Source organism: Crotalus tigris, unplaced genomic scaffold (genome assembly GCF_016545835.1).
Source record: "Crotalus tigris isolate CLP2741 ecotype Arizona unplaced genomic scaffold, ASM1654583v1 scf7180000020497.760770, whole genome shotgun sequence".
NCBI classification, from domain to species: Eukaryota; Metazoa; Chordata; class Lepidosauria; order Squamata; family Viperidae; genus Crotalus; species Crotalus tigris.
Window position 1 is genome coordinate 342,283 of NW_024098046.1, and position 27,184 is coordinate 369,466.

The window sequence follows — 27,184 nt, forward strand, 5'->3', positions numbered from 1 at the left end:
AGTCCCGCTTTAGGCATGAAAACCAGCTGGGCCAATCACTAGGAGACTGGGAGTTCTAGTCCTGTCTTAGGCAAGAAAGCCAGCTGGATGACTTTGGGCTAATCACAAGGAGACTGCGAGTTCTAGTCCTGCCTTAGGCATGAAAGTTAGTTGGGTGACTTTGGACCAATCACAAGGAGAATGTGAGTTCTAGTCCCGCCTTAGGCATGAAAACCAACTGGCTGACTTTGGGCCAATCACCAGGAGGCGGTGAGTTCTAGTCCCGCCTTAGGCATGAAAGCCGGCTGGGTGACTTTGGGCCAATCAGCCGGTGTGGTTCACTGAGGAATTCTGGGAGTTGAAGTCCACGCATCTTCAAGCATGCAGGCTGGGGAATTCTGGAAATTGAATTTCCAATATCTGGCTGGGGAATTCTGGGAGTTGAAGTCCACCCATTTTAAAGTAGCTGAGCTTGAGAAAGATAGGACTACAACTGCCAAACTGCAGCCAGCACCTCCATAATGGCTGGGGGTGATGGGAATTGTGCCCCCAAGTGCCAAAGTTGATGTGTGGCGGTGAGTGACATAGCAGGGGAGGTGTATATATCTGGGAAGTTCTGGGTTCAAATCTCCCCTGGGCCTTGAAATGCCGTGATTGCAGCCCAGGTCTTCTGTCTGTCTGTCTCTCTCTCTCTCTCCCCACCCAGCCTACCTCACAGGGTTATTGTGGGGATCAAAAAAGGAACGAGACAGGGGTCTCCAAACTCGGCCTCTTTAAGATTTATGGACTTCAACTCCCAGAATACTTCAGCCAGTGCCGGCTGAGGAATTCTGGGAGTTGAAGTCCACAAGTCTTAAAGGGACAGCGTTTGGAAACCCCTGCAGGACAAGCCCGCTTCTGCTCCTGGAGAGAAGTTGTGGTAGATATCTCAAGAAATCAGTTCATCAAGGAAGACACATCCTTGGTGAGTGTGTGTTTGTGTGTGTTGGGGGGGAGGGGGTTGGTGGTCATCCCAGGGGTTATTCCCCCCCCCATTTGATGGCTCTTCCTCCCCCTCCCCCGCAGCCGATGAAGCCATTGAGGGCCACGGCCACCACCTCCCAGCCGGTCCTCACCATCCAGCAGATCGAGACCATCTTCTACAAAATTCAGGACATTTATGAAATTCACAAGGAGCTGTACGACAATCTCTGGCCTCACTTGCAGAATTGGGACAGCGAGGTGGTCCTGGGACACCTTTTCCAAAAGCTGGTAAGTCCGGTGTCCTCCAGCTCCTGAATCTGCGGCACCTTTCGGCAATCTTTGCACTCCGGGGTGCAAAGGGGGTTGGGCTCCCCACATGGGATGGGATGGAATAGAATATAGAATAGAATAGAATATAGGACAGTGGTGGCGAACCTATGGCACGGGTGCCAGAGGCGGCACTCGGAGCCCTCTCTGTGGGCACACGTGCCACTGCCCCAGTCTCGCCTCCCCCCGTGACCCCCTCCTCACTAGCAGCCCCCCTGAAGGAGAGTAGCCCCCAAGCGTGGCCCACGTGGAACAGCGCAGCCAGGACATGGCAGCCAGGCAGCGTAGACAAGATTCTATCCTCATGTCCCATCATGCAGTTGATGCTGCAGGGCGCGGGCAGAGGGTGTGGCTGCCATAGCGCTGCTGGGCTGCCTGGACGATCTGCGGTGGGCCCTGGAGGCAGTGAGTGGCCCTGCGGGCAGGCAGGGGTGGGGTGGGGTGGGGGCGGGGCAGTGGGTGGAGCGGGGTGGGGTCAGTTTTTGGGCACTCGGTCTCTAAAAGGTTCGCCATCACTGATATAGAATAGAATATAGAATAGAATAGAATAGAATATAGAATAAAATATAGAATAGATAGAATATAGAATAGAATATAGAATAGAATGGAATGGAATATAGAATAGAATATAGAATATAGAATATAGAATAGAATAGAATAGAATAGAATAGAATAGAATGGAATGGAATAGAGTATAGAATAGAATATAGAATAGAATATAGAATAGAATGGAATGGAATAAGTATAGAATAGAATATAGAATAGAATATAGAATAGAATATAGAATAGAATATAGAATAGAATAGAATGGAATGGAATAGAGTATAGAATAGAATATAGAATAGAATGGAATGGAATAGAGTATAGAATAGAATATAGAATAAAATAGAATATAGAATAGAGTATAGAATGTAATATAGAATAGAATATAGAAAAAAGAATAGAATAGAATAAAAAATGGAATGGAATAGAATAGAATAGAATAGAATAGAATAGAAAATATAGAATAGAATATAGAAAATAGAATAGAATAGAATAAAAAATGGAATGGAATGGAATAGAATAGAATAGAATAGAATAGAATAGAAAATATAGAATAGAATATAGAAAATAGAATAGAATAGAATAAAAAATGGAATGGAATAGAATAGAATAGAATAGAATGGAATAGAAAATATAGAATAGAATAGAATATAGAATAGAATAGTATATAGAAAATGGAATAGAATAGAATAAAAAATCTAATAGAATAGAATAGAATATAGAAAATAGTAGAATAGAATAAAAAAATTGAATAGAATAGAATATAGAATAGAGTAGAATATAGAAAATAGAATAGAATAGAATATAGAATGGAGGAGAGGAGTGGAGAAAGGATGCTTGCTGAGGAACCCGTCTTAAAATGGTGAAGGATGAGAAACCCACTGCTCTAGATCTTACTTGATCTGAATGTTTCACACATATTAGTCAGGATCGTCCGTTCCTTTGATTCGGTAGGGATTCAGTCTTCAGCCTTAAAATATTTCCACTTGGTTTTTCACAGCAGATTTCCAAAGCATTTTGCAATAGAGAGGTAGCTTTCCAGTGAAACTTAAAGAAATACACAGAATTCAGTTCTCTCCAAGCAACCATTAAAATATATTAGCCTTTCATTTTGGAAAGGGAATTTCTAAGGGGAACTTCTAATTTAGAAGAAAAGGTTAGCGTTGAAGATGTTTTTGACAAAATGGAGATTTTTTACAAGAATAGGCTGAGTGCCGCCCTTAAGAAGGATGCCGAGAAACTGGAATATGCATGGTGGGTGGCTCAAAATCATCCTTAGAAAGAAGACAGACGGAGAAACAAACAAAAAAATTATTTATAATGCTCCCCTGCTGGGATACATTCCAGCCACAATAAAAATGTGAACAAATAAGAATAAAACAGCAATTAAAATTATACAAGAGGAACAAAATCAGTTTTCGGGTAGTCCTCGATTTACGACAAACAGTGGAGCCCCAAATTTCCGTTGCTAAGTGAGTTTTGCCCCATTTTGCAACTTCTCCTGCTATATTTGTTATGTGAATCACCGCAATTGTTAAGTTAGTAATGGTTCTTAAGTGGATTTGGCTTCCCCTGGACTTGGCTGGTTAATTTGCTTTACAGAATAGTCCTTGATTTACAACTCCTCGTTTAGGGGCCGTTTGAAAAAAAACTGCCTTATGACCAGTCCTCAAACTTACAACCATCCGCAACATCTCCAGGTCATGTGGTCAAAAGTTGGGCGCTTGGCTAATGTGTGATTGTGAGGAATGCTACAAAGGTCGTAATTGTGAAAAATCGTCATGAGTCAGTTGTAACTTTCAACGGTCACTAAACACTCTGTTGTAAGTCGAGGACTACCTGTCAGTGGGTTCCTGATGGCTTTGGTCGTGGGTTTTGGTCAGAAATGCTGTTTATATATATAGCCAACAAAAAGTAGAGTCACCATGTGCTTTACTGCTGAACTGTTTTTACTGTAAAAACTCTACTTCGAACATAATGAAACCATAGAGTATAACCATAGAGACACACTACACACTGCCATCTACTGGCAGAATAATTCTGTACAGTGGTTATTGCAATATAAAATGGCATTCTAACATGTGCTCCAAATCAAATTGATTTACAGTAAATCACTAGTAGAAAGGCTTGATTTAAATCAACGCGATTTAAATCATAATTTTTAAAGAGCAGCTGTCACCTCTTGACTCACCAACAGTCCCGCACACTTTAATGGGGCGGCTGGTGATGTGGCAGTGACACCACAAAGTGAGGGATGTGGCGGGCAGCATGTGAGTGGATGCCCGCTAACAGACGCTGCCAGGATGGATCTGAATGACAAGTGCTCTTTAAATGTAAGGACACATTCTTGCTGGTGGTTAGAATCTTTAATATTATTATTTGCAAACAAAATGAAGGTTTCCTATTTAGAATAATAAGCTGCCAGGTTAGTAAAACCCCGATATCAGAACCAATTTTAATAGACTAATCACATATAGTTGGAGAACTATTCAAATTCTTTTATTTAATTAAAACTCTTGGGGCCTGGTACAGATGTATTTGTCTTCAAACCATCCTACAGTTTGCAGTGTGGATAGATTTGCAAAACAACGGGATAAAGGAATAGTCCTGGACTTTGTTTTATGATTTATCTCATGGTTACTGTGAAACTGTGTGAACGCATCAACGCAGTGCATGTTATCTCAGCTTGCAGAGCTTGGCTTCGTTGAATGAGTTGACCAAAAATGTAAATATTGCAGAATATACAGCCTCCTGCTGCATAGCTAAGCTCCATTTCATGCGGAATAAACCAAATTATTAATGTATCTTAAATAGAAAACTATCTTGAGATAGATTTTTAGCCCAAAAGCATTTTATTAAAATAAATTTGATAAAAATAAAAAAAATCTGATTTAAATAAAACAAAGATGATTAGGGGACTGGAGGCTAAAACATATAAGGAACAGTTGCTGGAATTGGGGATGTCTAGTTTAATGAAGAGAAGGACGAGGCGGGACAGGATAGCAGTGTTCCAGTATCTCAGGGGCTGCCCCAAAGAAGAGAGAGTCAAGCTATGCTCCAAAACCCCTGAAGGCAGGACAAGAAGCAATGGATGGAAACCAATCAAGGAGAGAAGAGAACTAAGGAGAAACTTCCTGACAGTTAGAACAATTAACCAGTGGAACAACCTGCCTCCAGAAGCGGTGAATGCTCCATCACTGGAAGTTTTAAAGAAGAGATTGGACAAGCATTTGTCTGAAATAGTATAGGGTTTCCTGCCTGAGCGGGGGGTTGGACTAGATGACCTCTAAGGACCCTTCCAACTTTATTACTATTATTGTTGTTGTTGTTGTTATCCAATTTTTTTTTAAATCATTGATTATTATCCACCCTGATGTGTTCCAACAGTTTTCCTCCATAATTAATATGCTTTCTCTCTTCCACAGGCTACCCAGCTGGGAATTTACAAGGCTTTTGTTGACAACTATAAAATTGCACTGGAGACCGCCGAAAAATGCAGCCAGCATAACAGCCAGTTCCAGAAAATATCAGAGGTGAGTTTTAAGGAAGAGGGTTAAATCCTGTGAAATTTCAACATACGTGGAGTCCTCAACTTACAGCCGTCCATTTAGTGACCGTTTGAAGTTACAACGGCGCTGAAAAAAAAGGGCTGACTTACGGCCCTTTTTCACACTTACGACCTTCACAGCATCCCCATGATTGCGTGATCAGAATTCGGACACCTGATCACTAACTCATGTTTATGACGGTTGCCGTGTCCCGGGGTCCCGTGATCCCCTTTTGGCGACCGTCTGACAAGCAAAGTCAATGGGGAAGGCAGATTCACATAACAGTTAGGTTACTAAGTGAACAAGCGCAGTGATTCACTTTACAACGGTGGCAAGAAATGGGGTAAAAACTCACTTAACAACTGTTTTGCTTAGAAGCGGACATTTTGGGCTTAATTTTGGTTCTAAGTCAAGGGCTACCTATTACCAGCTTGTAAGATCAAGTTGGTGGTAATAATAATAATAATAATAATAATAATGATGATGATGATGATGATGATGATGATGATGATGATGTTGAAAGGGACCTTGGAGGTCATGTAATCCAACCCCCGACTCAGGCAGGAAACCCTATACCATGGTAACCCTATACCAGGTAACAAGAGTTTAATCTTTCCTTTTTTTAAAAAAAAGTTCTTTATTAAAGATATATCAGTAATAACAATAATAGGGTACAGGTTTCAAAATTAAAAAAAAAAAACAGAAAATAAAGGCATTAAAAATTGGTACCAGAGCAAGGAGCATCATTAATATTAAACACAGAGGTGTCCAACCTCGGCTTCAGAATCCTCATCCTTTATTTAACAAAAGATTGACAAAAAAGGATACTATCCACTACAATTTTCCAACGTTACAATATTTTGTTTGTTTGATTGTGTAAATTCATATTTTTGGTCCCCGTCTAAAGACGACGCTGGTGTGAATTCCAACCTCAGCAAGAATAGGACAAGCCCAGATTATGAGTTATTGCTCTGTTTTCCGAGTTTCACCCAATTAAAAGCACAAATGTGTCAGAAAGTTGTGAAATTGTTTTCGGAAGGAGGTTTTGTTGTCGTTGTGGTGCTGTCTAGATCAGGAGTCTTCAAACTAGGCCCTTTAATGACTTATGGACTTCAACTCCCAGAATTCCCCAGCCAGCGTGCCTGGCTGAGGAATTCTGGGAGTTGAAGTCCACAAGTCATAAAAGGGCCAAGTTGGAAGACCCCTGGCCTAGATCAATACAAGCAAAGATACAGGTAGGCCCAATGGTGGGATTCAGCCAGTTTGTACCAGTTTGGCAGAACCAGTAGCTAATTTTTTATTGCCCAGGCCCAGAATGGACTTCCAGAAGCGGCATTTACACAGAGAACCGGTTGTTCACCTATTTGAATCCCACCCCTGCGTAGGCCTCAATTTATGAGCGGAATTTCCATCCCTAAGTGATGCGCTGCAAGTTGGACCTGAATTTACGGCCTTTTTGCCATCGTCATTAAACGAATCTGCCTTCCCTCGTTGACTTTACTTGTTGTAAGCCGGCTAGGAAGATTGTAAATGTTGCTCATGTGACCCAGGGATCCTGCAAACCGTCGTAAAATTCAGGCCAGTGGCCAAGTGCCCAGATTTTTAGCACGGTTGTTAAGCAAATCATTCCAATTCTTAAGTGGATTATGTGGTTGTTAAGTGAATCCGGCTTCCTGCACTGACTTTGATTGTTTGCAAGCTGGCTGGGAAGCTTACAAACAGGGATTAATGATGATAATAATAGTAATAATAGTAACAACAACAACAACAACAACAATAATAATAATAAAGTTGGAAGGGACCTTGGCGGTCATCTAGTCCAACCCCCTGCTCAGGCAGGAAACCCTATGCCATTTCAGACAAATGGCCCCGGGATACTGCATCCGTCATACATGAGTGCCTGTTTGCCAAGCATCTGGATTCTGATCCCCTGGGGAATGGTGCGACGGTCGTAAGTGTGGGGACTGGTCATAAGTCGTTTTTCCCAGTGCTGTTGTAGCTTCAAACGGTCACTAAATGAACGGCTTTAAATCAAGGATCGCCTGTACTAGGAAATACATCCATGAAATACCTTCCTGTGTTTATTTTTGTATTTTCTAGGCCGATCGAGGCAAAATTGATGCCTACAGAATGCAGATAGTCCTCAGTTTAAAATCCATTTGTTTAGTGACCGTTCGAAGTCAAGACGGGACTGAATAAAGTGACTAATGGCTGTTTCTCATACTTAACGACCATTGTAGCATCCCCACGGTCACATAATCAAAATTTGGATGCTTAGCGACCGAATCATATTTACGACAGTTGCAGCATCCCGGGGGAGGGGTCACGTGATCCCCTTTGGCGACCTTCCTACAAGCAAAGTCCATGGGGAAGCCAGATTCACTTAACGACCGTGTGACTGACTTAACAACTGCAGAGATTGACTGAACCATAGGCGCAAGAATGGTTGCAAAAATGGGACAAAACTGAATTAAGAACGGTCTCACTTAGCAACAGAAATTTTGGGCGCAATTATGGTCGTAAGTTGAGGACTGCCTGCGCTATCCTGGAGAAATGGCTGTCCAGTCTGTCCTTAAAAACCTCTAGCGAAGATCATGGTCTCCGCCCCTGCTAATCCACATTTGAGGGGTCCCTGGTGGTCTCTGAGCTTGCTTGTTTTCTTGTAGACATTTCATTACCAAACTAGGTAACATCATCAGGGCAAGAAAACCACTCAGAGAGCACCAAAAACCCTACAGTTCTCCTCCTCCTCCTCCTCCTCCCACTGATGATGTTAGCTAGCTGGGTCATGAAATGTTTGCAAGAAAACCACCAAGCTCAGAGAGCACCCAGAACCCCACAGTCATCGTCGTCGTCCTCCTCCTCCTCCTCCTCCTCCTCCTCCTCCTAGCACTGTTAGCTAGTGGGGTCATGAAATGTTTGCAAGAAAACCACCAAGCTCAGAGAGTACCAAGGACTCCACAGTATTCTTCTTCTTCTTCTTCTTCTTCTTCTTCTTCTTCTTCTTCTTCTTCTTCTTCTTCTTCTTCTTCTTCTTCTTCTTCTTCTTCTTCTTCTTCTTCTTCTTCTTCTTCTTCTTCTTCTTCTTCTTCTTCTTCTTCTTCTTCTTCTTCTTCTTCTTCCTCCTCCTCCTCCTCCTCCTCCTCGTCGCACTGATGATGTTAGCTAGCAGGGTGATGAAACGTCTGCAAGGAAAACCACCCAGCTCAGAGAACACCAAGGACCCCTCATGTCAGCCCTGAGCTACAAATATCCCCCTTTATTAAATCCACTGTTCTTCCTGTTTTTTGTTTTTTTTTTCTTCCAGAATCTTTGTCTCGAAATCCTTCCTTCCCATACCCTGGTGTGTTTGTGTGCAAATGTGTCTTTGGCCTAGGTTGGTGTTTGCTGCACTTGCAAGTCCCTTTTGCACCCCCTCCGAGACCCTTCCTCCTTCCAAGACCACCCTCCACTCCCCTCTCCTTTACACGTGCTGGGAGTTAGTTAATTTTTTCCCCTCCTTGGAAAATGATGAGAAAAGGACCAAGCCACGGAAAATTGCCTCGACCCCAAAGCTGGGGCTGGTCCCCTCGATGCCCTTGCTTTGCCCCCCACCTTTGACCTCTGCTAGAGCAGTGGTTCTCAACCTGTGGGTCGGGACCCCATTTGGGGTCGAACGACCATTTCACGGGGGTCGCCAAACAACGCAGTCCGCCATTTTTTCCCCCTTTTCCTTAGCTGTGCTACTCCCTTTTATTCTATTGGCTTTTGAAAGCCAATAGAATAGACTCTCTTGAATAGAGTCTCATTCTATTGGCTTTCAAAAGCCAATAGGAATTGTCCAGGCTGTCTCTGCCCTGCTGAGCCCGCCAAAAGTCCCATTCTGCAAACGGTGCTGCACCAGTGGAGTAGTCCTCGACTTACGACCGGTTGAGTAGTCCTCGACTTACGACCGGTTGGGGGTGGCGGCATTAAAAAGGTTGAGAACCACTGTGCTAGAGGGAGCTTCCTTTTGGGGGTCCCCCCATTGCCGTGCTGGCCTCTGCTGACTTTTTCCTTTCTACAGGAGCTGAAGGTCAAGGGGACCCACAGTTTTGTCACCATGGAAGGTAACCAGCTTCTCTTTTTTGGGGGGGGAGGTTGGGGAAAGGGTAGTATTTTGGGGTGTCAGGTGGCATCTCCCCATCTTTTTCTGCCTCCCCTTGCCTGCTCTTTTGGGGTGCCGACAAGAAACCCAGATTGCTGGTTGCAGAAGAATCCTTTTTCCAGTTCCTGGGAAGAGAGTAAGAGAGAGAGAGAAGGGGAAAAATGAAAGAGAGGAAGGCAGTGAGGGAGGGAGAGAAAGAAAGAGAGGGAAGAGAGAGAGAGAAAAGAGAGATCCAAAGACAGATAGAAAGAGAGAGGGAAGGGAAAGAGGAAAAAGAAAAAGAGAAGAGAAGAGAAAAAAGAGATAGAAAGACAGAAAGAGAGGGAAGACAAAGAAAAAAACAAATATATATATATAGAGAGAAGAAAAAGACAGAACGAGGGAAGAGAAAGAAAAAAAGAAATATATATATAGAGAGAAGAGAAGAGAAAAAAGTGAAAGACAGAAAGAGGGAAGAGAAAGAAAAAAAGATATATATAGAGAGAGAAAAGAGAAAAAAGAGATAGAAAGAGAAAGAAAGGGGGAAGAGAAAGAAAAAAGAAATATATATAGAGAGAGAAGAGAAAGAGATAGAAAGAGGGAAGAAAGAAAATATATATATATAGAGAGAGAAGTGGAGAAGAAAGAGAAAAACGGGGAAGAGAAAGGGAAGAGAGAAAAAAGAGAAAAAGACAGAAAGACTGAAGAGAGAGAAAAAAGAAATAGAAAAGAAGAGAAAAAAGATAGAGAAAGAAAGGGGGAAGAGAAAGAAAAAAAGAAATATATAGAGAGAGAAGAGAAAAAAGATAGAAAGACAGAAAGAGTGAAGAAAGAAAATATATAGAGAGAGAAGTGAAGAGGAGAAGAAAGAAGAGAAAAACGGGGGAAGAGAAAGGGAAGAGAGAAAAAAGAGAAAAACACAGAAAGACTGAAGAGAGAGAAAAAGGAAATAGAAAAGAAGAGAAAAAAGAGATAGAAAAAGAAAGAGGGAAGAGAAAGAAAAAAAGAAATATAGAGAGAAAGAGAAGAAGAGAAGGGAGAAAGACAGGGGGAAGAGAAAGAGAGGGAAGAGAAAAAAGAGAAAGGCAGAAAGATTGAGAGAAAAAAGAAACAGAGAAGAAGAGAAGAGGAGAAAAAAAGAAAGGGAGAAAGATAGAGACAGGGGGAAGAGAAAGAGGGAAGAGAGAAAACAGAGAAAGACAAAGAGAGAAGAGAAAGAGAGTGAAGAGAGACTGAGGGAGGGAGGGAGAGAGAAAGAGGAGGGGGCTTCCCTGTTTGGCATGCTGGCGGAGTCTGGCAGCCCCTCACTCCTCCCCCTTCTCTCTCTCTCTCTCTCTCTCTCTCTCTCTCTCTCTCTCTCTCCCACCTCTGGAGCTGGCGGACCCCCGGTGCGGTGCCGCGATGGTGCCATGGAGATACTGCTCATCGTTCGCTTTTGCTGTAACTGCACCTACGGTGGGTGAGCTCCTGCCAGCAACCCCTTCCCCTATCTCACCCCCTCCCCTTCTCCCCTAAGGGCTGGGCAGGGGGAGTGGGGGGGGTCTTCTTAGCAGGAGGGGCCTTGCCTTGTTGACCCCCTACTCTAAAATGCCGGAGCATTGGGGGGGGCTTGGGGAGGGGGACCACCAAGGCTTTGTCTTTGTAATGTCAGGAAAGGGGGGGGGGAGGAAAAATGAGGAAGGGTCTTTTTTTTCTTTTCTCCTTCTCACCTTGCTCTGGTTTTCTTTGTGCCTCAAAATTTCAAGGCTGGTCTGGTTTCAGGGGGGGGGGCTTTCCTAAGCAGGATTTGGGTGCTCCTGGGGGCGGTTTGGGGGTGTGTGAAAAGGGTGGGGGGCTCGGCCAGCAGCTGGTGAACAAAGGGGGGGTTTCCCGAGGATCTCCCTCCCCAGCAGCTGCGTCTTGACAATTACCTGGATGGAGAAAAAGGGGGTGTGTCCCCTGTTTGTCTTTTATTTTGCTCCGTTTGGATCAGTTGATGAATTGGGGAGGGGGCTGGGATTCATACCCCCCCTTTGTCTCCTTCGAGGTTGGGGACTCCTAACTGTGATGACATTGGGGGGTGGGGGGTCTTCTTGGCAGCTGTTCAGGGCTACACAAGGCAAGAAGCCGCTCATTCCTCGCGCCCCCCCAGTCGGGGGTTGGAATTTGCCCCCCCCCCCAGACTGGGTAGCATCCTTTTCCTTCTATTTCTTCTATGGGGAATGGGGGGGGTCTCAGCTCCAGGTTGGCGAGATGCTTGCAAAGAAATTCTGGGAGTGGAAGTCCACCCCTCTTAAAGCAGGCTGGCTGGGGGATTCTGGGAGTGGAAGTCCACCCGTCTTAAAGCAGGCTGGCTGGGGGATTCTGGGAGTGGAAGTCCACCCCTCTTAAAGCATGCTGGCTGGGGGATTCTGGGAGTGGAAGTCCACCCCTCTTAAAGCATGCTGGCTGGGGGATTCTGGGAGTGGAAGTCCACCCACCTTAAAGCATGATGGCTGGGGGATTCTGAGTGTTGAAATCCACTCCTCTTAAAGCATGGTGGCTGGGGAATTCTGGGAGTGGAAGTCCACCCCTCTTAAAGCATGCTGGCTGGGGGATTCTGGGAGTGGAAGTCCACCCCGCTTAAAGCATGTTTTAACGCGGAGTCTGTTCTTGGAGGGGGGGAACTATGCACTGGGTAGTGGCTAGTGTTGTCTGCTCCTGGTGGCTGGATTTCCTGATTTAGCCCGTTTCAGGTCCCGTGACTTTTGTCCTGAAAAAAATGCCGAATCTTTCCAGATGGCAAGAGAGGGTCAGTGTATAAATTTAAGAACGAAATATTTTTGTCTCTTCAATTGTGGGTTCAATTGGGAAGAGAGGCTGGGTGTTAAAGGAGACGTTGTCCCCAGCAGACGTCAGAAACTAGCCGGGTGTGCAACTGTGCAAAAATGTTTTTGGCGTAAACCAGAGGTGTCCAACTGGGGTCAGTTTAAGACTTGTAGACTTCAATTCCCAGAATCCTCGAGGACCGCTCTAATGACAGGTAGTCCTCAACGTACGACCACAACGGAGCGCAAAATTTCTGTCACTAAGCGAGACGGTCATTAAGTGAAATTTGCCCCATTTTACGACATTTCCTGCCACGGTTGTTAAGTGAATCACTGCCGTTGTGAAGTTAGTCACACAGTCGTTAAGCGAATCCGGCAAACCCCCCCCCCGTGGATTTTGCTTGTAAGAAGGTCGCCAAAGGGGATCACATGACACCCCCCCGGGGACTCTGCGACCGTCATAAATGTGAGTCGGTCGCCAAGCATCCGAATGTAAATCACGTGACCACGGGGGGGATACGGCGATGGTTGTAAGAGTGAAAAAGGGTCATGTCACTTGTTTCAGTGCTGTTGTAACTTTGAATGGACACTAAATGAACCGTCGTAAGTGGAGGACTGCCTCTTATAACCTCAGTAAGAATTCTGACTTTTTAAAAATTTCCTTTTGGGAAGAGGGATTTTTTTTAAAGAAAAGCAGAGGGGAAAAATCCCAGTTTTTCGCTCCGTTTCACACCCAGATGGAACTCAAAGTACTTAATATTTTCTGCCTCTCCCCCCCTAGTAAAAGCGGGTTCAGTTTCAGGAGTGACGTAATGGGAAATAAAAATTAAAAAGGAATGTGTTCACCTTTGATGCGGATTAGGATAGAGTTGCCGTTTGATTTAAAATCCCACCCGCATATTGGATGGTGATCTGGCCGCAGAGCCAGAAGGCAGCCAACAATCTAATCTGCCATTAGCAAAAAAAAAAAACAACAACAAAAACCCCCATTCCCACGGGTGTTTGTGTCTGTGTATGTGTGTGTTTTTGTGTTGAACGTTTCCGCGAAGAACACAATGCGATTGGTTTCACAAAAATAAAGGAGGAACGGCCGAGAAGCAATTTTTGTTGTATACAAGCACGATTTTGGGAGGAGCTGGGCGCGAGGCTCAGTAAGTGGGAGTCCCTGACTTACGACCGCGATGGAACCCAAATTTAGGTCGTGAAGTGAAAAAATAATTGTTAAGTGCATTTTGCCCCCTTGGACCACCTTTCTTGTTGTTAAGCGAGTCACTGCAGTTGATAAATTAGTAACCTGGTCGCTAAGTAACTGTCGTAAAGAGGTCACAAAAGGGGATCACGTCATAAATACGAGTCAGTTGCCAAGCTTGCCTGGATTTTTATCACGTGACCACGGGGGAGGCTCCAATGGTCGTTAAGTATGAAAAACGATCATAAGTCGCTTTTTTCCCATGCTGTCGTAACTTTGGACGGTCACTAAATGAATCGTCGCAAGTCGAGGATTACCCGTAACTTTTTCCTGTTAGGGATATTGATGGTTCTCTGTCAAAAATTCGGATGGCCAGAAAGTGGACGTGAAGGTGTGATGCATTAAAATATTGATCGTCGATTCCCCCTATTAAAAACACAATCATTAAAACCGCTCCACGTGCAGAGAAAAAATGAGCCGGAAAAGTGTGGTCTTGTTGTTGTTGTTAATGTTTTGCACCTTATTTGTTTTTTTGGGGGAGGGCGGGGAGGAAATGGACTTGGTTTATTTGTGCATTGAAACGATACAGGCCGTTCGTTTAGCAACCATTTGAAATGGTATAGGGTTTCCTGCCTGAGCAGGGGGTTGGACTAGATGACCTCCAAAGTCCCTTCCAACTTTATTGTTATTATTATTATATTATTATTTTTCAGTGCTGAAAAATGTGACTCACTCTATGGCCAGTCCTCACACTTACGACCGGTTCATCCTCTGGCCATGAATGATTTGGGCAATTGGAAACTGGCATGGACTTGTGACAGTTAAGGTCACGTGATCCCCCTTTGCAACCTTCCCAGCTAGCATCTGTTAAGCAAAGTCAACGGTGGAAGCCAAATTTGCTTAATGACGGTGATTCACTTAAGAACCGCAGTGATTCACTTAACAACCTGGCCAAAAAAAAAACCATCAAAAAATCGGGTGCGACTGACTCACTCAAGCCCCTTGCGGAGCGATGGAAATTCTAGTCCCAATTCTGCAAGGGTCTTCCAACTTGGCCCTTTTAGGACTTGTAGACTTCAACTCCCAGAATTCCTCAGCTAGGCACGCCGGCTGAGGAATTCTGGGAGTTGAAGTCCACAAGCAGGGGTCTTATAAACTTGGCCCTTTGATGACTTGTGGACTTCAACTCCCAGAATTCCTCAGCCGGGCACGCTGGCTGAGGAATTTTGGGAGTTGAAGTCCACAAGTCATACAAGGGCCAAGTTGGAAGACCCCTGACTTAAAGCCTGCTGGCTAAGGAATTCTGGGAGTCAAAGCCCACAAGTCATAAAGGGATCATATTCTGACTCTGAGTTAAAAACGCCTTCTTTTAAATCCAGTCAGATAGACAACTCAATAGAAATGATTTCGTAACAAAAAATATATTTATAATCAGAAAGATTACTTGCATTCATGCTGTGGCTTCTGGGAAATACATCTTTTGTCCATTTCTATAGGTAAATGAATGATGCTCTCTTATCATCTTTATAACGGTGCAGGCTCATCGTGGTGACCTCCGATGGCCCATGCTTCTTTCAGACAAAGACATTCCAGTCTGGCTTGTGTCCAGGAAGTCTCCCAATGACCTTTTGAGACTCCTCCCACTGACCCATCAACATACCTAGCATTTAACCCAATAACTGCCAGATATTCTAACATACTGATACATGCTCACTAGTTAGGGTTACATAGAGCTATACGAGGTTACATAGAGCTATACCACTGGTTCTCAACCTTTTTAATGCCGCGCCCCCCCAACCGGTCGTAAGTCGAGGACTACTCAACCGGTCGTAAGTCGAGGACTACTCAACTGGTGCAGCACCGTTTACAGAATGGGACTTTTGGCGGGCTCAGCAGGGCAGAGACAGCCTGGACAATTCCTATTGGCTTTTGAAAGCCAATAGATTCTATTCAAGAGAGTCTATCCTATTGGCTTTCAAAAGCCAATAGAATAAAAGGGAGTAGCGCAGCTAAGGAAAAGGGGGAAAAAAAATGGCGTACTGCGTTGTTTGGCGATCCCCGTGAAATGGTCGTTCCAAATGGGGTCCTGACCCACAGGTTGAGAACCACTGAGCTATACGGTCCAGAATAGGCCAGGTTGGAAGACCCCCTGCAATTCTGGTCATAAAGTCAAGGACTACCAATTTACCGTTTTTGATGCAGTTGAAGAGAGAGGCTTTTTATTGCTACATCTAAATTTATTAGCAACTTTTAACTTTTTTCAGAGCTGTTGAAAAAGATGTATTTCTTTATTCCTCCTCCTGACACATTCCTTATTCTCACCATCATTTTTTTCCCCTCTTCCTTCATTTATAGCATTGCTGTATAAGCCTATAAATCGAGTCACAAGAAGCACCAGTGTGTTACAAGTGAGTAAAACCCCACAGGGAATTTGGGGGGAGGAGGGGAGGAAAGAAAGCTTAGGCGGTCTTTCCAGCTCTTTCTGATAACGGGGTGTGTGGCAAATTTAATTCAGAATACAGCTGGAAGGGACCTCGGTGGTCTTCTAGTCCAGCCCTCCACTAAAGCAGGAGACCCTACACCATTCCAGACAATCTGGGGGTCCAATCTCTTTGCAGAATAACAGAGTCTCTTCTTGAAAACCTCTGGTGATGAAGGATGTTACCCACAGCTTCTGGTGGCAAGCTGTTCCACTGGTTAATTGTCCTCACTGTTAGGAAGTTTCTCCTTTAATTACAGGTTGCTTTACTTCTGGATTAGTTTCCATCCCTTGATTTTCTCTCCTGCCTCCTGATGCTTTGGGAAATAAGGGGACCCCCCCCCATCTTCTTTATGGCAGCCCCTCAAATACTGGACATACCCAATTCCTGCAACCGTCCTTCATATGTTTTTTGGTCTCCGGGCCTTTGATCATCTTAGTTGCTCTTCTCTGCACTTTTTCCAAAGTCTCAACATCTTTTCTGTAATGTGATGACCAAACTGGATGCAGGATCCCAGATGTAGCCTTACTAAGACTTTATAAAGCAGTACTAATACTCTGCGTGATCTTGATTCCACGCCTCTGTTTATACAAACCAGGATTGTGTTGGCTTTTTTGGCTGCTGCCGCACAAGGCTGGCTCACGTTTAAGTGATGGTCCACTAAGACTCCAAGGTCCCTCTCACAGTTACTATTTTTGAAGCCAGGTTTGACCTAATCTGTACTTGTACCTTTGCTTTTTCCTGCCCAGGTGTAAAAGCTTGCTTTTCTCCATGTCATTTTTTTTTGGGGGGGGATAGGGCCCATTGTTCATGTTGTCAAGATTCTTCTTGTCAATGTCCTTTCTCAATGTCCTGACAAAAAATACATGCATGCATACACAGACAGACAGACAGACAGACATGTTGTGATGGGGTCTTTATCAAACCTTGCACCCTTCCTAGCTGACTATTTTCTTTTGATTTTATTTTAAAGAAAAGAAATATTAGAAGTAAAGGTTATCCATAGACCAGGTGTCTTCAAATTTGGCCCTTTTATGACTTATGGACTTCAACTCCCAGAATTCTGTTCTGTTCTGTTCTATTCTATTCTTGTTTTAATTCTATTCTATTCTATTTCTTATTCTATTTTATTCTATTCTATTTCCTATTCTATTATATTCTATTCTTGTTTTAATTCTATTCTATTCTATTCTATTCTACTCTACTCTACTCTACTCTACTCTACTCGATTCTTTCTAATCCATAAAAAAGTGTGGGTGTTTTTTGCAGCAAAGTTGCAGATGGAGAGATGGCATTGGGCAGGTGACCCCAGGCAGCCATTTTGCAACTCAAGGTTCTCCAGTGTTTTGCAGTCTGGGAATCCCAGAATGCCCTACCAAACCAGCCCCAGAGAATTCTGGGAGATGGGCTCCTGCTAGATCAGCTGGGGGACACCTAAATTGCCTTTGTAAAAATGGGGCACCCCTTTTTATAGACTAGTTTATAAAGAGGACAATCTGCGTGTTGCGGTCTTCAAATGTGGAAGGCTTTGGGGATCTTTTATAATAAGCTTGCAGTCCTTCTCAACTTACGACCGCCATTGGGCGGGAACTTGCATGGCTAAGCCTAAGGCAGGGGTAGGCGACCTTGGCTCTTTTATGACTCGTAGACTTCAACTCCCAGAATTCCTGAGCCAGCCATGCTGAGGGGAAAGGAAGAGGTTTCCAAGCTGAGCCATGTTGGCTTAGGAATTCTGGGAGTTGAAGTCCACGAGTCATGAAGGGGGCCATAGTTCCCCCATGCTGGCTCAGGAATTCTGGGAGTTGAAGTCCACGAGTCATGAAGGGGGCCACAGTTCCCCCATGCTGGCTCAGGAATTCTGGGAGTTGAAGTCCACGAGTCATGAAGGGGGCCATAGTTCCCCCATGCTGGCTGAGGAATTCCGGGAGTTGAAGTCCACAAGTCATAAAAGGGCCATAGTTTTCCCCATGCTGGCTCAGGAATTCTGGGAGTTGAAGTCCACGAGTCATGGGGGGGGCATAGTTCCCCATACTGGCTCAGGAATTCTGGGAGTTGAAGTCCACAGTTCATGAAGGGGCCAAAGTTTCCCTCATGCTGGCTCAGGAATTCTGGGAGTTGAAGTCCACGAGTCATGAAGGGGGCCATAGTTCCCCCATTGCTGTCTCAGGAATTCTGGGAGTTGAAGTCCACAAGTCATGAAGGGACCAAAGTTTCCCTCATGCTGGCTCAGGAATTCTGGGAGTTGAAGTCCACGAGTCATGAAGGGGGCCATAATTCCCCCATTGCTGGCTCAGAATTCTGGGAGTTGAAGTCCACAAGTCATGAAGGGGCCATAGTCCCCTCATGCTGGCTCAGGAATTCTGGGAGTTGAAGTCCACAAGTTATAAAAGAGCCAAAGTTGCCTACCCCTGGCCTAAGGAGTTATCACGTGACTGGCCCTGATTTTTGCGACTTTTTTTGTTGTTGCAGTCATTAAGGGAATCAGTGCAGTCGTTAAATGAATCACATATTCATTAAGCGAATCTGGCCTCCCTCATTGACTTGACTTTACTGACTTACTGTCAGAAGGTCACAAAAGGGGATCGTACAAGCCCTGGGATGCTACAACCGTCATAAATGTGAGTCAGTTGCCAAGCATCTGGATTTTGACCGCGGCAACGGTCGTAAGTGTGGAAATCAGTCATAGATTACTTTTTTCCAGTGCCATTGTGACATTGAACGGTCACTAAACGAACTGCTGAAAGTCGAGGACTGCCTGTGTAATGGGGAAGCTGGCTCTGGCATCCAGGATCTGACCACGTCTGTCAGAAATGGTGTAGTAGGGGTCTCGTGCTTGGGCGGGAGGAGGGGGTTGGACTAGATGACCTTCAAGGTCCCTTCCCACTCTGTTATGATGATTTTTTAAAAAAATGCTTTTTGGGGGGGTGTCCAGGATCTGCTGAAGCATACGCCGACCGACCACCCCGATTACCCGCTGCTACAGGACGCGCTTCGGATTTCCCAGAATTTCCTCTCCAGCATCAACGAGGACATTGATCCTCGCAGAACGGCCGTCACTACCCCGAAAGGAGAGGCAAGTAGGCCGTTGGGCAATAACAGGCGTGAGGCCTTTGGGGGGTTTCTAAAAAAAAAGACACTCTCTCTCTCTCTCTAGACCAGAATGGGATCCCAACCAATAGTCAGCAATGAATCCGTTCCAAGCAGATTCCTCCCTAGGTGGAGGTTGCCAGGATTTTAAGATACACTGCCGCTGTGCCTGGAGGCTCTATCAGAGTCAAGAAACGCATTCACGCGATCAGGATGAGTGCAGTGCCTCGAGAAGGAATCGACACGGCTGTTGTAGGATTCTAAGGCTGTGTGTGAACATTTGTTATTTTTCAAAAATCGTTTTTAATAACGATTATTGATTTATGATTGATTCATTCCTTAAATTTGTTTGCCCCCCATCTCATTTTGAAGCGACTCTGGGTAGCTTATAACATCAGTTACCGTGAGGTAAGATGGGCGGCCTGTAAAATTTGTATATATCTGTATCTATATATCTATTTCATATCTATATTATATCTATTTATCATCATTCTGTCTATTTGCATATCTACATTTTATATAAAATGTGTATATATATATACAAATTTATATACTGAATTCTTTCTGATGATTTTAAAGAATCATTATCTCTATCTATCGATGTAACTATCTATCTATCATCTAACTATCTATGCTTTAAAATCATCAGAAATAAATTAAGATTACTTTGAGGTAAGATGAATGGCCTGTAAATTTAATAGATAGATAGACAGACAGACAGACAGACAGACAGAGACACAGACAGACAGACAGACATAATGATAGATAGATAGGCAGACAGACAGGCTGACAGACTGACTAATAGATAGATAGATAAATACATAGATAGTCTAATAGATAGACAGACTAATAAATAGATGATAGATACATAGATAGATACATAGACAGACTAATAAATAGATAGATGATAGATAGATATAGATAGACAGATAGAAAGACAGACAGACACTGACTATAATAAATAGACAGGCAAATAAATAGATGACAGATAGATGATAGATAGATAGATAGATAGATAGATAGATAGATAGATAGATAGATAGATAGATAGATAGAGCATTAAAATAATCAGAAATAGATATCCCTACCCAACCAAATGACGATGGAATGAAAGTAAAAAAATCATGTTTTTACAACGAATGGTTTGTAATTTTTTTTTTTAACATTGGGGTTCTATTTGATTGTTATACGCTGCTCAGAGTCGCTTTGAAATAAAATGGAGGGCTATACAAATTTGATTGACGGATTTAGGAAATCAATCTGATGCCTGCAGCAACCTCTCCGCTGCTGCGAAATAAGAACCAGTGCCTTTGTGTGATTCAACCTAGAATTAAATCCTCATTTCACAGGCCAGGGCGAGCTTTCCGCCCATCGTTGGCGTTCAGATTGTCCCAGTTTCCCAGTTAGCCTCTGAGCATGCCGTTCGGAACGGGCCCTATCCTGTCCTATAGGAAAAGCCATGGTGCCTTTCTAGAGTTATGGGGTTGTTGGTTTTTGGGTTTTTTTACCATTCTTCCTCCTTTGCAGAACCGCCAGCTGGTCAAGGATGGCTTCTTGGTTGAGGTGGCGGAGGGGTCTCGCAAGCTGCGCCACGTTTTCCTCTTTACGGACGTTTTACTCTGCGCCAAGTTGAAGAAGACGGGCGTCGGGTGAGGCTTGGGGGAAGAGGGTGGGCTGCGGAGAAGCCGTGCGGACAAGAGACCCTGCGGGAAAATGATTAAAGCAGAATTTCCTAACCTTGGCCACTTTAAGACAGGAAGGACTTCAACTCCCAGGATTCCTCAGCCACATGTCCACATGTCTTAAAGTGGCCTAACTGGAAAATACTGGATTAGATTGGAGAATAGAATAGAATAGAATAGAATAGAATAGAATAGAATAGAATAGAATAGAATAGAATAGAATAATAGTAGAATAAAATAGAATAGAAAATAGAATAGACTATAGAATATAGAAAATAATAGATAATAGAAAATAGAATAGAATAGAAAATGGAATGGAATGGAATAGGATAGGATAGGATAGGATAGGATAAGACAGTGATTGCAAACCTTTTAGAGACCGAATGCTCAAACTGCAACCCAAAACCCACTTATGCATCGTCGGGTGCCGGATGGGCGTGGCCCATTGGGTGGGTGTGGCCACGGTGGTAACGGCAGACTGGGTGGGACTAAAAATTGAATCAATCAATTCGAACTTTGCAAGATCTTTTTTTTCCGTGAGAAATTGAAATTGACTGATGGAACCTTTTTTTTTTTTTTTTTTTTTTTGCACATGGCGGAGGCCTAAAGCAAAAAAGGTTTTATAAAACCCAGCTGAAGGCCTAGGACTGGGGCAACGGTGCATGTGCCCACAGAGAGGGTTCTGAGTGCCACAGGTTCGCCACCACGGGGATAGGATAGGATAGGATAGGATAGGATAGGATAGGATAGGATAGGATAGGATAGGATAGGATAGAATTAGTAGTCAGCCGCATAAGAAAGGATTTCCCTGTCCATGTGGTTTGGATAAAAGATAAGTGCAGGTTGAGTCTTGGTAGCTCCTTGGATTTTTCTTGGCCACAATATGGAAGTGAGCACTCTGGGATCTCCTAGTGGTCTCCCATCCACGGTCTATTGGCTGGATTGTCCTACTCTGCTGTTCTTGGGCTGGGCCAGACCGTTCTAGAGCCAGTTCAGGCTGAGCTTGGTCTTCCCTCCGCAGAAAAAATCAGCAGTACGAGTGCAAGTGGTACATCCCGTTGGCCGAGCTGGTCTTCCCCTCCTTGGAAGAGTCTGACCTGTGTCCGCACGTCCAGGCCATGCCTGACCACGACCTGGAAGACATGAAAATCAAGATTTCTTCGATGAAGAGCGAAGTGCTAAAGGAGGTCTGTAGATTCACTTAACGGCCGACTGCATGTTTCACTTAAGGAAATGGCCGACAGCTGCTAACTTTAGTTTGTTGGGCAATCAGATTCCAAGATGCTGTCATGGGTTAAAGTGGGGGGGGGTATCAGTCCTTCAAGGGTCAGAAAATAACAACCCCTCTTCAAATACCAGGATAAACACCCGCTGAATAAGTGTAGTCCTCGGCTTATGACCACAACTGAGCCCAAAATTTAAGAGCGACAGATGTTAAGTCGACTTTGGCTCCGTTTTACGACCTTTCCTGACACCGTAGTTGTTAGAAAAACGGTCGTGAAGCAAAACTGGCCTCCCCCCGTTGACTTTATTTGTCAGAAGGTCACAAAAGGGAACTACACTGGGACTGTCGTAAGTATGAGTCAGTTGCCGAGGCCCTGAATTTTGATGACATGACAACAAGGATGCTGCAATGGTGGTTTAAATGTGAAAAACAGCCACAAGTTACTTTTCTCGGTGCCATTGTAACTTTGCGCGGTCACTAAGCGAATAGTTGCTACTTGAGGACTATTTGTACAAGGACTCAACTTAACTGATAGAAGAATAAACAGAATCTTGAAAGCTTGACCGTATTTCCTCATCTTATTCTCTTCGATACATTAGAGAATCAAGAAAGGACCATCTTGAGTTTCTTTCTCACGCGGCCTTGTTTTCCCGAGCACAGTTCAGTTTTCCTTAAGGGCAGTGGTGGGATTCAAATACCTGAACAACCGGTTCTCTTGTTAGATGCAGGCCTGGACCTCCAAGGCCTAGAATGAACTTCCGGAAGTGGCATCCATGCACTTCTGGTGGTGGGTGTTCTAGGCCTCAGAGGGCTCTTCCCAGCCTCCGAGGCCTAGAACGGACTTCCGGAAGTGGCATCCATGCACTTCCGGCGGGCTGTTCTAGGCCTGGGAGGCCACCTCTGAGGCCTAGAACGGACTTCCAGAAATGGCATCCATGCACTTCTGGCGGGCCGTTCTAGGCCTGGGAAGCCTCCTCCAGGCATCCGAGGCCTAGAACGGACTTCCGGAAGTGGCATCCATGCACTTCTGGTGGGCCGTTCTAGGCCTGGGAGGCCCCCTCCAGGCCTCCGAGGCTTAGAACGGACTTCCGGAAGTGGCATCCATGCACTTCTGGTGGGCCGTTCTAGGCCTGGGAGGCCTCCTCCAGGCATCCAAGGCCTAGAACGGACTTCCAGAAGTGGCATCCATGCACTTCTGGTGAGCCGTTCTAGGCCTGGGAAGCCTCCAGGCCTCCGAGGCCTAGAACGGACTTCTGGAACTGGCATCCATGCACTTCTGACAGGCCGTTCTAGGCCTGGGAAGCCTCCTACAGGCCTCCGAGGCCTAGAACGGACTTCCGGAAGTGGCATCCATGCACTTCTGGCGGGCCGTTCTAGGACTCAGAGGGCTCTTCCCGGCCTCCCAGGCCTAGAACAGACTTCCGGAAGTGGCATCCATGCACTTCTGGCGGGCCGTTCTAGGACTCAGAGGGCTCTTCCCGGCCTCCCAGGCCTAGAACGGACTTCCGGAAGTGGCATCCGTGCACTTCCGGCAGGCCGTTTTAGGCCTGGGAGGCCACCTCCAGGCCTCCGAGGCCTAGAACGGACTTCTGGAAGTGGCATCCATGCACTTCTGGCGGGCTGTTCTAGGCCTGGGAAGCCTCCTCCAGGCCTCCCAGGCCTAGAACGGACATCCTGAAGCGGTGTTCTACTGAACCGGTACAAACCAGCTGAATCCCACCACTGCTGAAAGGTCGCTGCATATACCTTCTCCAAGGTCCTCTCTGGGCAGATATGGAGCCTCAAGATGTGGGGCGGAGACCTTTTGGCCAAGGGTCCAGCTGGGAGGTTTAGTTCAGCTGTCCTAAGTCCTCTTCTTCCTCCTCCTCCTCCTCTCCTTCCTCTGCAGAAGGCCAATAAAGGCCAGAGCCGAGCCATGGAGCGCCTCAAGAAGAAAATGTTCGACAACGAGTTTTGGCTGCTGCTCAACTCGCCCTCCATCCCCTTGCGCATCCACAACCGCAACGGCAAGGTAGGAAGTGGGGATGAGAAGGGGTGACTCTCTGGGGCAGGCAGGGTTTCAGCTCCTTGGGGAGAAAGTGCAGTTCCCATGGATCCCCTGAGGCTTTCTGGGGCTCACCAATTTGCAAAAGTCAACTGAGGCTGCGGGTTGTTTCGGAACTTGGTTGTTTTCTTACGGACGTTTCATGACCCAGCTAGGGAACATCATCAGAGTTAGAAGGGAAGGGGGTACGTGGAGTGGAGGAGAAGAAGGGCCGGAGGAGGAGGACTGTGGGGTCCTTGGTGCTCTCTGAGCTTGGTGGTTTTCTTGCAGACGTTTCACGACCCAGCTAGGGAACATCATCAGTGCTAGAAGGGAGTGGAGTTTGTGGAGTGGAGGAGAAGAAGAGGAAGAGAAGAAGAGGGGGGGAGGAGGAGGAGGAGGAAGGGAGGGAGAGAAGAGGGAGGAGGAGGAGGACTGTGGGGTCCTGGGTGCTCTCTGAGCTTGGTGGTTTTCTTGCAGACGTTTCAGGACCCAACTAGGGAACATCATCAGAGTTAGAAGGGAATGGGGTACATGGAGTGGAGGAGGAGAAGAAGAAGGGGAAGAGGAGAAGAAGGGGGGGAGGAGGAGGAGGAGGAAGGGAGGGAGAGAAGAGGGAGGAGGAGGAGGACGGTGGGGTCCTTGGTGCTCTCTGAGCTTGGCGGTTTTCTTGTGGACATTTCATGACCCAGCTAGGGAACATCATCAGAGTTAGAAGGGAAGGGGGTACGTGGAGTGGAGGAGAAGAAGGGCCGGAGGAGGAGGACTGTGGGGTCCTTGGTGCTCTCTGAGCTTGGCGGTTTTCTTGCAGACGTTTCACGATCCAGCTAGGTAATATCATCAGAGTTAGTAGGGAGTGGAGTTTGTGGAGTGGAGGAGAAGAAGGGGAAGAGAAGAAGAGGGGAGGAGGAGGAGGAGGAGGAAGGGAGGGAGAGAAGAGGGAGGAGGAGGAGGACGGTGGGGTCCTTGGTGCTCTCTGAGCTTGGCTGGGTTTTCTTGCAGACATTTCATGACCCAGCTAGGAAACATCATCAGAGTTAGAAGGGAAGAGGGTATGTGGAGTGGAGGAGAAGAAGAAGGGGAAGAGGAGCAGAAGGGGGGAGGGGGAGGAAGAGGAAGGGAGGGAGGAGTAGGAGTAGGAGGACAACACCTGTGGGGTCCTTGGTGTTCTCGGAGCTTGGTGGTTTTCTTGCAGACGTTTCATGACCCAACTAGATGATATCATCAGAATTAGTAGGGAGTGGGGTTTGTGGAGTGGAGGAGAAGAAGGAGAAGAGGAGAAGAAGGGTGGGAGGAGGGGTGGGAGGAGGAGGAGGAGGAGGAGGAGGAGGAGGAGGAGGAGGAGGAGGAGGAGGAGGAAGAAAAGGACTATGGGGTCCTTGGTGCTCTCTGAGCTTGGTGGTTTTCTTGCAAACCAGCTAGGGAACATCATCAGTTCTGGAAGGGAGGGGCGTCCAACAGAGGAATGTCATCTGTGATGCTCTATGAGATTAGTTGTTTCGTTACAGATGTTTCATGACCCAACTAGATAACATTATCAGTGCAAAGGAGTGTGGGGTTTGTTCTCTTTTGTGTACAGCAGCTTGCCCTGTCAGTGTGGGTAGGCGTGTTTTCTTCTTGGTGATTCTTTGCTTCCTTGTTTAGATAAGATAAGATAAGATAAGATAACCTTTATTGTCATTTTTTTTCACTCTGGGCGCAAAGGCACACATCAAAAATGAAATTTAGTTGCCCGCTCTCAAAGTGAAACACACACATGACACACACCTGTTGGTTTTGTCTGAGCTGGTCCTTCCTTGATTGGGATAATGGTTTACTCCTTGATTGCTGGTCCAGAGTTAATCTTGGCTTATCTGGGCGTTGTTGGTTGCTGGCAAGGGGCTTTTAAGGTCTCAGGTAGCAGCTGAGAAATAGCAGCTGCCTTCTGCCTAGGCCAGGGGTAGGCCACCTTGGCTCTTTTATGACTGGTGGACTTCAACTCCCAGAATTCCTGTGCTAGCCAGGCTGAGGGGAAAGGGAGAGGTTTCCATGCTGAGCCATGCTGGCTCAGGAATTCTGGGAGTTGAAGTCCACGAGTCATAAAAGGGCCAAGGTTGCCTAGACCTGGGCCTAGACCTACCTGTATAAGAAATAGCAGTATAATTCCCTCAGATCGACATCACTCCCACTGCAATTGTGGACGCCAAAATTAATTCCTAAAAACATTAAAAGTTACTCTTTTACTCTTCTCACTTGAAATCAAGTCAGATCTTAGACCAGGATTTAAAGAACAAATCTCAGAATAGGTTTCTGCATAGATATAATATAAGTCAGGGATAAGCAACCTTGGCTCTTTTATGACTCGTGGACTTCAACTCCCAGAATTCCTAAGCCAGCCATGCTTAGGGGAAAGGGAGAGGTTTCCAAGCTGAGCCATGCTGGCTGAGGAATTCTGGGAGTTGAAGTCCATGAGTCATAAAAGGGCCATAGTTTCCCCCATGCTGGCTGAGGAATTCTGGGAGTTGAAGTCCACAAGTCATGAGGGGGGCCATAGATCCCTATTCCTGGCCTATGCGCTTTGTTCATCTGGGCTGGTTGTCTTCTTTTGTAGAGGGGTCTCCAGGGTGTTGGACAGAGAAAGGGGCCCTCAGCCCTAGACCCCTCCTCAAATCTGTCACTTCTTTCTACGAATTATAAGAGGAGCTTCCTTTATGCACTGATGACGTTACCTAGTTGGGTCATGAAAGGTCTGCAAGAAAGGTGTCAAGCTCAGAGAGCACCAAAGACCCGATAGTTCTCCTCCTCCTCCTCCTCCCCTCCCTCCCTCCTTCAGCCCTTCTTCTCCTCTTTCCCTTCTTCTCCTCCTCTTCCTCCACCTGCTCCTCCTTCTTCTCCCGTTCCTCCTCCTCCCCTCCTTTTCCTCCTCCCGCCCTTCTTCTCCTCTTCCCTTCTTTTCCTCTTCTCCTTCTTCTCCTCCTCTTCCTCTTTCTGCTCCTCCTTCTCGTCCCCCTCCCCTCCCTCCCTTCCTCCTCCCGCCCTTCTCCTCTTCCCCTTCTCCTCCTCCTCTTCCTCCTCCTGCTCCTCCTGCTCCTCCCCCTCCCTTCCTCGTCCTCCAACCCTTCTCCTCCTCTTCCTCTTGCTCCTCCTCCCTTTTTTCCTCCTCCCGCCCGTCTCCTCTTCCCTTCTTCTCCTCTTCCTGTTTTTCTTCTCCTCCTCTTCCTCTTCCTCCTCCTGCTCCTCCTGCTCCTCCCCCTCCCTTCCTCCTCCT

The 27,184-nt window shown here is 45.8% G+C and overlaps 1 protein-coding gene across 4 annotated transcripts in view; it reads left to right on the forward strand.

Annotated features, from left to right (window-relative positions):
* ABR (ABR activator of RhoGEF and GTPase) overlaps positions 1-27,184 on the forward strand; it is a 166,536-nt gene that overhangs the window by 72,397 nt on the left and 66,955 nt on the right. For 3 of the 4 annotated variants that reach the window (XM_039366945.1, XM_039366944.1, XM_039366946.1), the window contains 8 exons: positions 1,045-1,230; positions 5,238-5,345; positions 9,406-9,448; positions 15,796-15,848; positions 18,853-18,993; positions 20,535-20,656; positions 21,711-21,876; positions 23,803-23,925. In XM_039366945.1, coding sequence (XP_039222879.1) covers positions 1,045-1,230; positions 5,238-5,345; positions 9,406-9,448; positions 15,796-15,848; positions 18,853-18,993; positions 20,535-20,656; positions 21,711-21,876; positions 23,803-23,925 — 942 coding nt within the window. Of the gene's footprint in view, positions 1-1,044; positions 1,231-5,237; positions 5,346-9,405; positions 9,449-10,616; positions 10,921-15,795; positions 15,849-18,852; positions 18,994-20,534; positions 20,657-21,710; positions 21,877-23,802; positions 23,926-27,184 lie in introns of those variants that run through there. The other variant, XM_039366947.1, reaches the window with a different exon arrangement.